Raw genomic sequence first — 12,951 nt, 5'->3', positions numbered from 1 at the left:
TCCCAGCTGGCTTATTACTTATTAGGATGGTTCAAAATTATCACGCTTACATTGAAGAAAAAGATCTGTCTTCAACAAGACCCAGTTTTCAAAATTTGATTTAGCAGAACCGGACTTAAAGCCATTTTTTCATAACAAGGTTCCCACTCACCCCCACCTCTTATTTGCAAAGGTAGAGTTAAACTTGTTAAATCAAATATGCGCAGAATTTGATGAAGAATACAATAATCGGATTTCCAGTGCACCTTCATTAGAAAAATTTTGTAAAATTTAGATTTTTTTATTTTTGATATTCAATTACGCCCTCTAGCGGTGGACCCACAATTATGAAAATAATTTGCAGGCTTTTCCTGAGGCAACTTTTGTTATAAAATTTTTTATTTCAAAGCTCTACTATAAACGGTTCCTGAGATATGGCCGAGAGCCATTCTTATTGGGACACCCGGTACAATGGGTCAATTGTGGCCTAAGTGCTGTGGGACTTGACTCACACTCCCTACTCTACAGATACAGATAACCTTTCAAATGAGCTATCGCACCACCCTTACTCTCATTTAAAAAATCAGCGATTACGTCATCACGACGAGATGGATGACGTCATTAGTATGATATATATGGTAAAAAGTCATAATTTAAAAATAAAAATCGACCTGTCTCAGGATTTCTCTCCAAATGCTCCCATTATAGAGATAATGAATTTATTCCAACTCAAACGTCCTCACTTTAAGACACATATTTACGGATATCGTTAAAAAACAGATTAACTTTTAGAGCAACAGTAGGACAAGTAACTTTTTTTCCAATTATTTTTCACTTTTTTATGAATTAATATAAATATTTATGTAAGGCCTGTAAAGTTATATACTCTAACAAAATTCCATGTAAATCCATTCAAATATAAAAAAGTTATTAAGTAATGAAAAATTCGTAAAAAATTCAATTGCGTTTTTCTCGAAACTACAATATTTGACATATCCTACTGTTGCTTTGAGGCGACGTTATGTATTGCGTATTATGTATTTTGTATGATTGAGACGTGCGTTTAACATTTTCTCATCCGCTATTGTTGGTATATTCTTGTTGTTCACTTACAATTATAAAAAAATAACTAATTAATATTTTCTAATAGACTTAACATTGATTATATTTATTTTAGGGGGTTTTCCATGTAATATCTGCAACAAATTATACAAACTAAAGGGATCACTGACAAGACACCAGAAATTGGAATGCCAGAAAGAACCAAAGTTTGCATGTATCTTTTGTTCATATAAAGCGAAATTAAAGGAAAATCTAAAAAAGCATGTCAGTACAATGCATCTGACTAATAATAACTGATATTAACTGATAACTGATATTAACTGACTCATATCCAATATATTTTCCGAGACTATTATTATCGTTAATAACCTAGTCAACAATTTGTTTAAAAATGAATAAATTCTATATATTTTCTGCATTTTTTTATGATTTGTATAAGTGTTAGGAAATTATAATTGAAATTTTCGAGAGGTGATTGAGACTGAAGCTGTTACCAAATTTTAGAAATTAAACTTACGATCATAGAAATCGGCCCACCTAAAAATTTGGTCATTTTTGAAGTCTCGTATTTCCTAAACCTGTTGGCCGATTTAAGTGATTTTTTTAATATGTTATAGCCTCATTATTCAACAATACTGCTGTAATAATATTATTGCTAAATAGGTAAGTGTTATTTTACACCGGGTGTAACAATGATAGTGTGTTTTTTCCTCACCCTTTCCTCAAGTTCGGAACACCCTGTGGAATATTCTAGCGTATATAAAATATTGAAATTAAAACTCAACTGTAGCCTTAGGCTTTCTTAACATTTTGCTTTTTGATTCATTCGCTTGTGTTGGATAATAAAAAAGTTAGGTATTTTAACAACTAGCAACGTTCTTCATCAATACAGGGTGTTTCAAAATAAGTGCGACAAACTTTAAGGGGAAATTCTGCATGAAAAATAATGACCGTTTCATTTATAAACATATGTCCGCAAATGCTTCGTTTTCGAGATACGAGATGTTGAATTTTTTTTTTACAAACTGACGATTTATTTACTGCTCTAAAACCGGTTGAGATATGCAAATGAAATTTGGTGGGTTTTAAGAGGTAGTTATTGCGCATATTTGACTTACAATTAAGAATTTTATATTCACCATTGGCGTGCAGACAGGTCATATTACCCGGTCATATTACCGTATGCACGCCAATGGTGAATATACAATTCTTAACTGTATGCCAAAAAATGCGCAATAATTACCTATTAAAACCTACCCAATTTCATTTGTATATCTCGTGCGGTTTTAGAGCAATAAATAAATCGTCAGATTGTACGAAAAAAATCAACATCCCGTATTTCTGAAACGAAGCATTTGCGAACATATGATTATAAACCTGACGGTCATTATTTTTTCATGCAGAATTACCCCTTAAAGTTTGTCGCACTTATTTAGAAACACCCTGTATTGATGAAGAACTTTGCTAGTTGTTAAAATACCTAACTTTTTTATTATCCAACATAAGCGAATGAATCAAAAAGAAAAATGTTAAGAAAGCCTAAGGCTACAGTTGAGTTTTAATTTCAATATTTTATATACGCTAGAATATTCCAAAGGGTGTTCCGAACTTTGAGGAAAAAACACACTATCATTGTTACACCCGGTATAAAATAACACTTACCTGTTTAGCAATAATATTATTACAGCGATATTGTTGAAGAATAAGGCTATAACATATTTAAAAAAATCACTTAAATCGGCCAACAGGTTTAGGAAATGCGAGACTTCAAAAATGACCAAATTTTTAGGTGGGCCGATTTCTATGCACGTAAGTTTATATTTCATCGAATAAATTTTAAAGAATTAGAGAGTAATCTCAAATTATTTCCAAAAATCATTCTGAATCGAGAACGTTCCTAGACTGGAATTCGAAAAGTCAATAAAATGTGTACTTTTCTTTTCACAAAGATGGTACTTCAGGTGAGAGATCTGACCTCAGACTTCCGCTTCCAGAGGTGCAACTGGAAGTAAGGTCAGGTGGGGTAAGTGTGTCGCAAAATATTAAAAGTTAGTATATTTACAAACCGTATTTTGAGACCAAGTAAGATCTGAAGCTAATATTTTAATATAAAATTTTAATATGTAGTACCTACAACTGCTTCATTTTATTGGCGATGTTAAGACAATGACGACCTCTTGTGGATATCGTGTTTTCGTGGACGTGTCTTTTAAAGAAAGTGTTCGTCCTAGATTTACTCCAAATATTCTGCAACACAACATACACATAAGAACACTTTTGAAAAAAGGTTTGTAAGCTTTTAATTAAATCTTTTGTATTGAAATTTATTAATTATATTAATCCACAAGGAAAAAGTTTTCCTGTAGTTGGCTCTATACCATGTGATACAAAAAACAGTAAATCCTGTATAAGAGGTATATTTAAAAAAACCCTCAAAAGGGCCACATCAAATTCACATAACTAGTTTTTGACTGGTTTACCAGTCATCATCAGTGCTTAGCTAAAATGAATATAACCTGATAAAAAAAGCAAAGATGTTGAAATTTTGACTAGGGTTAAAAAATAAGACAACATCCAAATTTCCTTTAAAGTATTCAACAACTTAGGACAATCTCTATCTAATTCCAAAGATAGCATCAATTACATGAATCGTAGTGGTGTTTATGGACTACAATGTTCTGACTGTGATGCTACTTACATAGGAAGAACTTGTAGATCAGTTGCTTCTCGCTCTCTTGTACACACCAAAAGAGATAACACCTCTACCTTTTCACAACATCTTAAACAAAAATACCATACGTTGAATATACCAGATGATGTTGCTCTACTTCACAACATCCCACAGAAAGACTTCTTAAAATTAGACTTGTACGAGGACCTAGAAATAATCAAAGGAAAAAAAAAAGTCCGAATTGTGTCAACCGCCATGTTTCGTTCAATCGGGACTTCCAACCACTCCATCGACAACTTTTTTCTTAATTCATTTACAATATTTCTTTTCACCTCACTTCAACTGCTTCATTCTCAGTCACACTTTTAATATTTCATTTGTTACTAGTCACAATAATCCTTTTGTCATCTTCAGCCATCTCAAAAATTTTATCTATTCATAACATACATATAAATTACTGATATCATCATCTGCAAACATCCATTTTAAACAAATTTTCATCTGCATACAACCCACCACTATATTTCTACATATGACTATTATCACCATACCTACTTCATCTGTCTTCACCAACATATAATATTCATCTCTAGCAAAACCAAATCAACAGTTTAATTTATTCTTTCTGGGTCTCGTTCTTGTTCCTTTCACTAATTTCCTCACAGACATCTCATATCCCCCCCCCACCCCTACTGTCATCTTCATATTACGGTTTTGGTTTTTGGACCCTTAGGGATCCGGGCAGCCTGCAATGCCTTTAAGAAATAGTCGCCTCAGTCTGAGTTTGTGCTTTCTTAATGATACATCCCCTAGATTATTTAAGACATCTTTACACCTCAGACAGCCCCATTGTGATTTCTTACACACTTACACAAATTCCAACAGCTACTAATAAGTTAAATAAATTCGATAACTTTAAATCACCACAAAATTGCTTTTTTAAATCTTCGATCTTTTGATAATAAGATTTTATTACGGTATTTAGTTGTCAAACACTAAGCTCCGATGTAATGTGGTTTGCCTAACTAGTTCCACTTACAGTTTACTTGAATCCATTTTACTATAACAACTAGTTTAATGAATTGTAAGTGATAATTTTCACATTGGGTGTGTTGTTACATCATTTCTAATTTTAACAATTTGCATACCTTACTCTTAAATATGACAGGTTAATTTTAACTACCTGTGGAACTGTCGTTTGCCTTGTCATCGTTCCGAGGTTCCCAACCATTTCATTTTCATTTGCCGTCTCACTTCCAACATGTGAACAAGTCATATCTAGATCTCAGATGTTACCTAGGGCAAATTAAATAATATTTTAAACATCCAGGCTTAAGGTAGCATTTTATACCTATGTTTCCTTGACGGACTACTTTTACTGTGCTTTGACCCACATATTTTTGTATAATACTATCTTGGTGATTAGCATGTACACTGCACGTGAGTATAACCTAATATTTTTTAACCTTAGTCAAGATTTCAACATCTTTGCCTTTTTTATCAGTTTATATTTATTTTAGGTAAGCACTGATGATGACTGGTAAACCAGTCGAAAACTAGTTATGTGAATTTGATGTGGCTCTTTTGAGGGTTTTTTAAATATACCTTTTATACAGGATTTACTGGTTTTTTTATTAATTATATTGATTTTAGAAAATACTGACAACGATTTGTCATTAAAGACCCACATTTTAGCAGGTCAATAAAACGAAAAAGACCCTCATTTTAGTTCCGCCGAAATCCACGAGAGGTCGTCATTGTGACTTAACATCGCCAATAACTTTCCACGGCAATGACGTCACCATATTTTACTTTTTTTTAACTACATCCGTAGTACCCACCTTTAAAAAAAAGTATTCAAATTCAACACAGAATGTCGATGGTACTTGAATTTAAATGACACGTCTCATATGAAATGCGCACTTAACCTTAGGTTCAGACAGAATTACACTTTTCTAGTTAAATAAAATCAAAGCGAATCTTGGTTTCAGTTGATCCTGTAAGCATTTGTATTCTTCTTTAACGAATCATATATGGCGACACTGGTATATTATTAAAATAATTTTTTTACTTTATACACTTTCCCCACCTGATCATACTGTTTTAAAGTCGCCGAAATAGTACAAGCGACATATTATTCGACGCGCCTTATCAATGTGGGAGCAAAATATGCAATTCTGGTTTTGATATCACTTACGGTTAAAAAGTTGTAAACGGAAGTGCCACATTATATGTAGTCGCAGAAATAGTGAATAGTACATGTGATATATTAAAATAATGCGTATTGAAAAGTTGAGCTCGAGAATATGATTCCTGTTTTGATACCATTTGTAGTTAAAAAGGTATGAACAGAAGTTTAGCAAAAATAACTCAAAATTAGTGAAATCGTATATCAATCGACGCGAAGTTAGACGAGGAGTTCAAATCTCGCCTTCCGGTTCTACTTCCGGTCACGTTGAGTGAAAACCTTTAGAATTTTATATTACAAGAGCTCAATAAGGTACTAACAATCATTCCAACAGTAAAAACACGTTCCAAAAGTGAAAAAAAATCGTCTCAAAAATAGCTGCTTTCTATACGCTTTGTGTAAGTGGAACTTTAAGTGGGTTATCGACGTGCGAGCCATAATACCGCGGTTTTAAGAACGACGGACGGTTTTACTCGCGGCTCGTTGGTGCTGATCGTCTAGCGAGCAAAACAGTCGTGTCAACCGTCCACAGCCAACATTTCGTAACCTTGTTACGTTCTTTCCTGTAGGAAGCTCGCAATGATTTAATTTTTTTCTTGACATCGGCTCTAGTTGAGTTGGGTTCATGTTTTTTTACGATATTTAAGAGTTTAATATACGCCGTAAGTCGAATTGCTTTGTTTTTGTACTCTGGCGATGTACATTTCCATAAACAAGAACAGTCTCGTAAGCAATATATAAATTCTAATAAAAAGTCGTGGCTGAGAGTTCGCATATCCATGATTAAAAACTGGTCTTTTCACTTCAACGGTCGCCGAAAACTGCCGGCTTGGCTCGTTAGCCGTGATACACGCGCGGTTTTGAACGACGAGCCAAGTAAAAAATAAAGGCCTTGATCGACAGGCGAGTAAAACCGCAGTTTTGTGGCTCGTCGGTAAAGCTCGCCAGTGTATCATTGCAATACCGCGGTTTTATATACCGACGAGCCTGGCTTGTGGCTCGTCAGTTTGTTTGATTTTTTACTCAGCTCGTCGTTCAAAACCGCACGTGTATCACGGCTGGCGAGCCAAACCGGCAGTTTTCAGCGACCGTTGAAGTGAAAAGACCAGTTTATTCATGGATATGCGAACTCTCAGCCACGACTTTTTATTGGAATTTATAGATTGTTTACGAGACTGTTCTTGTTTATGGAAATGTAAATCGCCAGAGTACAAAAACAAAGCAATTCGACTTACCGCATATAGATGGTGAAAGTTCTCAACCTCCTATGTCAATTTTTGGATATTTTGTTTTGTTACCCTAAATTAAAGAAATATTTTACCGTTTACAAGCTCCTTTGTCGTTATTTCATTAATTGGTTTGTAGATAGCCATATGAAATAACGACATAAGAGCTTGTAAACAGTAAAAATACATATATGTCTCTTTAATTTAGGGTAACAAAACAAAATAGCCAAAAATGGACATGGGAGGTTGGGAACTTTCACCATCAATAACCCTTAAATATCATAAAAAACATTAACCCAAAACTCAACTAGAGCCGATGTCAAGAAAAATTCAATCATTGCGAGCTTTCCTACAGGAAAGAAAGTAACAAGGTTACGATATGTTGGCTGTGCTGTGGACGGTTGTCACGACTGTTTTGCTCGCTAATCGATCAGCACCAACGAGCCGCGAGTAAAACCGTCGTTCTTAAAACCGCGGTATTATGGCTCGCACGTCGATCACCCACTTAAAACAAACTGACGAGCCGCGAGCCAGGCTTGTCGGTAAAAAATAAAACCGCGGTATTGCAATGATACACTGGCGAGCTTTACCGACGAGCCACAAAACCGCGGTTTTACTCGCCTGTCGATCAGGGTATTTAGTATACCTAATATAAAAAATACAAATAATGCTAATTACTAAGTCTTCTAGACTTAACTAACAAGATATCAGCGTAATTGTATTTTTGTTAATTTAATATTGACCATTTTTATTTCAGGGGGCTTTCCATGTAATATTTGCAACAAATTATATAAAGTAAAGAAATCGTTGAATAGACACCAGAAATTTGAATGCCAGAAAGAACCAAAATTTGCATGTAGCTTTTGTTCACATAAAACCAAACTAAAAGAAAATTTAAAAAAGCATCTGTGGGCAAAACATCAGATAGTGGTAGATTAATATCGAAAATATGTTTTCTCAAACCGACTATTTTCAAAAAAGGTACTTAACATTTTTAAAAATGAATAAATTTTGCATTATAGGTATACAATTATCGGTTTGTAACGTTCTTCGCCATCATCGTATGATTTTCTGCTATCATTTTATAGATCATCCTTAATAGTAGGGGAGCCCAAGGGGGGATTTTTGCAGTTACTCGAGCGCGTCAGATTATGACATGAGGAGAAACATTGTACCCTCTAAATGTACCCCTACCACATAATGGATCTTAATATAGGGGAGTTCGTTAAGGGGGTCCGAAAAAAAAATCTATCCTTAGAAAAACTCGAAATCATCAGATTAAGATAAGGTAAGTTAAGTACATGCAGAACAGCGTATATTTCAAAGATCTGACGGTTTGAGCGGTGCCTAAGGAAGCGGGTGTCACAAAGTTTCACAAGAAAAAAGCGAATATTTCGAGAAATCAACGTCAGATCGAAAAACTAAAAAATATGTGTTCAATATTTTTTAAAAATCTATCGAATGATACCACAGGACCCCCCACCGAAAGGAGTGGGGGTTAATTTAAAATTTTAAATAGGAACCCTGCGATATTTCGCGAAATAAACATCAGATAGAAAAGCTGCAAAATACACGTATTCAATATTTTTGAAAAATCTATCGAATAACACCAAACACGACCTCCCCGGAGGTGAGGTGGGGGGTTACTTTAAAATATTAAATAGGAGCCCCATTTTTTATTGCAGATTTGGCTTCCTTACGTAAAAATAAGTAACTTTATTCGAGACATTTTTTCGAATTATGGATAGTTGGCGCCATAATCGGAAAAAACGATTGTTGGAAATGGAAAATTAAATTAAAAAATGGAAAGTCCCCACTTAAATGGAAAACTTTACTTATCTTTTTTTGGTTTTAGGGCCTAATCTTCACAACCCATTAGGTCCCCATAACGCTCGAGTAACTGCAAAGTTAGCATACTTTCCGTCGTACTATAAGGTCTCTTATCCTTATTTCGTTCTAGATTGCTTTTCTCCACCTTTATAGTATTTCTATTTTCTTACTTTCGTCTTACTTGGCCATAGGTACCAGATCCATCATTTGTTTATTATTTCATCTGTTATCGAATGTGTGATCCCTTTTCTTTCATGTGTCGCTCTTTTTCATTTAGATATTCCTTATATCCATTTGTTGCTATGCTTATGTTTAACATGTATAAAATCATCAAAAAAACCATATAATAAATCGTCTCCAAAATCAATGCCCACCCACGTGGGGGGACCAATAGTCCAAGTAATGAAGCTTAAAATAGGACAAAACCACGCAATTTTTACAGAATGGATCGATTTGCATGCAAATTTGGAATTAAGTTCACCTTACCCTCTACTTCAAAATCTATATTGTGCTGACGGGCGCTTTTCATTTTTTAATGGTCAAAACTACCCCTTATTGCTAAAACCTATAAAAAAGCTTAAAAAAGGTGAAATTTTTTCTAGCTATATTTATTGACTATTTCGACCCTTTAAAAGTTTATTTTTAAGGGTGCAAACTACTCCTAATTGCCCAAAATTGCTTAAAAATTCTTGAGGATAAAATTTGATTCGGATGATGTATGTAATAATGTTTTGATATTCTTAATATAATTTCTAGTATTTCAACCCTTAAAAATTTATTTTTGAAGGGTGAAAACTACCCCTTATTGATAAAACCTATAAAAAGATCTTAAAAAAAGTGAAATTTGTTCACATGCATTACATGTGAAATGGATCTCTTGTTTATGTAATGTTACACCTCCAACAATAGCACCAACCCGTTGAGTTGAACATTAATGAGTCCCTTAGATACCTGGTACAGGTATACCAAGATTTCAATTATGTACATCCTCAGATATACATAAATAATTGAAAATAATTATCTAATTTACATTCGTTCTGTCAAGCAAAATATTTTTTCTCGTTTCTCAGTGGCGTGCTGGCCATATAAATGAATCGGTGCAATCACCGAGAGGCCGCGGCCTCTTGAGGCCGGTCAAATAAGTTTTTTTTACAAAAAATTTAGATGTAACAAAATTTTTTTAAATTTATAATTAAATGATATTAACAAAACAATTCAAAAATATTAAATTTTTTTTAATCGTAAAAACAGTTTAAGTAAATGAATAAGACTTAATGATTGTTACAGATAATATTTATTTTCATACATAAAATGAGGTGCAACAAGAAATTCAATATTTAAACACTAGAAAAGCTCTTGAGCTGGATAAAATAACACCCAGTTTGATAAAGGAACTACCAGATAAAGCAATCACACTGATAACTCATCATCTTCAATACCATTCTACGCTCAAACTACTTGTCAAAGCTCTTTAAAACGGCTGAAATAATATTAATCCCAAAAACAGGAAAAAATCTAAACGAGGTTTCATCATATAAGCCAGTAAGCCTACTAACAATCGTATCCAAAATACTTGAAAGACTACTGTTACAAAAACTGAACTCAGACCCCAACACGGAGGAATAGATATCCAACCACCAATTTGGCTTTCGAAAAAAACATTTAACGATACAGCAGGCTCATATAATAGTACACACGATAAATTCTGCAATGGAAAGCAAACAGTACTGCACGTGCACAGCTGCCTTTCTAGATGTTAGTCAAGCCTCTGACAAGGTTTGGTACACAGGCCTGATTTTCAAAATCAAGAAATATCTTCCCATCACCTAGCTGAAACTGTTAAAATCCTATCTAAATAGGAGAGAATTCCGAACAAGAGTGAATGAAAGTTATTCCAATAATTTTCCTATTAAATCTGGTATCCCACAATGCATTGTTCTTGGACCAAATGTATACCTGCTATACACAGAAGATCTACCTTACAATAAGGAAACAATCACTGGTACATTTACAGATGATGCTGTCATCCTTGCAGCCAATGAAAATACAATTATAGCATCTAACATTCAACAGGTACAACTGAATGAAATCGAGACATGGTCAAACAAGTGGAAAATTAAAATTAATGAAAGAAAATCAGTCCAATTGACTTTTACCTTGAGAAGAGACCAGTGTCCCCCAGTTTTACTTAATAATATCCAACTTCTTTAATCCTCCGCACCAAATACCTAGGAATACATCTTGACTCAAAACTCAATTGGAAAGAACATATTTTTAAGGACCGAAAACAAGTGATGAAAGTGATGACCTAAGAATGAAAGGTCTAAACTGGCTAGTAGGTAGGAAATTGAAAATGACCCTAGAAAATAAAGTTTTTGTCTACAAAGCTGTTATAAAACCTATCTGGACGTACGGAATCTAACTTTGGGGATGTGTACGAGCAAGTCAAATACAGCCATAATTCAAAGAAGAATCGAAAATACTGCGAATGATAACTTATGCACCTTGGTGTGTATCAAACCTAACGCTTCATGAAGATGTAAGACTCCCGTTCATACAGGATGTAATCACTAAATACAAGCATCATGAAGGACCGGAATCACACAGTAACCCCCTACTTCAACCTCTATTAGAACATCATGGCAATGGCAATAGGGACTCAAAAAATCTGGCCAGCTGAGCGGGCCTTACACGGTCTGCGGGCCTTACACGGTCTGCGGGCCATCTGGTACTCAAAGTTTGTCATTAAATATAATCATATATTATGATACAACAAAAATCAGTCCATAACTTATTGTGACCTTGTGACGCATCATGTCTGGTTAGCACAGAAATATTTGCATGAACCACAGAGAACAGGTTGGACATAACATTAAATCGATAAATGAGTATAGAATATTAAAAATCAATTCAAATTCAAGAAGCTGTTTCAATACGATTAAGTTACAAAAAAAAATAATACAAAATTCTGATAGTAAAAGGTAAAATAAGAATGGGAGGCCGCTTTTCTATAAAATCACCGGGCCGCTTGAAAAGTTCCAGCACGCCACTGTCGTTTCTTAAGAGCCAACATTAGCGCGTCATCAATATTACATACTTCGGAAGATAGTAGCACACCTTTTTTCGAAAGTTCTGCAAAGCTTTGGCAACAGTGCGTCGGAATTATTTGACATAAATAAGGTGAAGGCTGAATATTGTGACAATATACTCATAGGCGTGCTAAATGGAAGTAATATAAAATAATTTTATTACAGTGAACTCTCCCTTGAACGGACAGTAGTCGTTCCGCATAAAGTGTCCGTTTAAAGGAGGTGTCCGTTAAAGAGAAAAAATATGTTAACTTAGATTTTTTAAAAATAAGTGCAGGTATGTACCTATGTATATTATAAAAGGAGTTACTAGTTTAATATTACATAACACAAGTTATGGATGACTCCGCAGCATTGTATATGAACATTGCGAAAATTCTCTCTGCATTCTTCTATCAAAATATCATATTGGTACAGAATAGAATTGTGATCCTATCTTTAAAAGCTTTGCCTCCAATGCACTTTTCTCCTTTCAGGGTATAAGTTTTCTTGGGTAATGCTCTAAACTCTAAAAAATAAGCCCTTCTCATCTGCGTTAATAATGTCTCGCGGAGAGTACCTACCTATACTGTCATTAAAATGAGCAGTTTTTTCTTCCAGTTAAAACTTACTAATAAATCTACAGCAGCTGCTTCGCCACATACAGATTTGAAGGAAATATTGTGTCGCCTACAAAATTTCTCGAGCCATCCACCAGAAGCTTTCATACCAACGCTTAGTTCCCTTGCAACTTCTAATACCTTTCTTGAATAATTTGACCAGAAACTGGAATATTTTTAGACCGCACTTCGCAAAACCAATCGAAAACAATTATTTATAGTCCACTCTTTCACGGTTTTTGCTCTAAATTTTAAAGAACCGCTTGGATTGACATGAAATTTGGCAAACGTATAGCTTACATGTCAA

At 34.3% G+C, this 12,951-nt stretch overlaps 1 protein-coding gene across 1 annotated transcript in view; it reads left to right on the top strand.

Moving 5' to 3' along the window:
* LOC126882527 (zinc finger protein 43-like) overlaps positions 1-12,951 on the top strand; it is a 79,353-nt gene that overhangs the window by 25,018 nt on the left and 41,384 nt on the right. The window contains exon 6 of the mRNA XM_050647494.1: positions 1,157-1,247. Within this exon, the coding sequence (XP_050503451.1) occupies positions 1,157-1,247 (91 nt within the window). The remainder of the gene's footprint in view (positions 1-1,156; positions 1,248-12,951) is intronic.

Source organism: Diabrotica virgifera, chromosome 3 (genome assembly GCF_917563875.1).
Source record: "Diabrotica virgifera virgifera chromosome 3, PGI_DIABVI_V3a".
Lineage (NCBI taxonomy): Eukaryota > Metazoa > Arthropoda > Insecta > Coleoptera > Chrysomelidae > Diabrotica > Diabrotica virgifera.
Note: the sequence above shows the minus strand (reverse complement) of the source record. Positions and strands in the feature narration are given on the sequence as shown.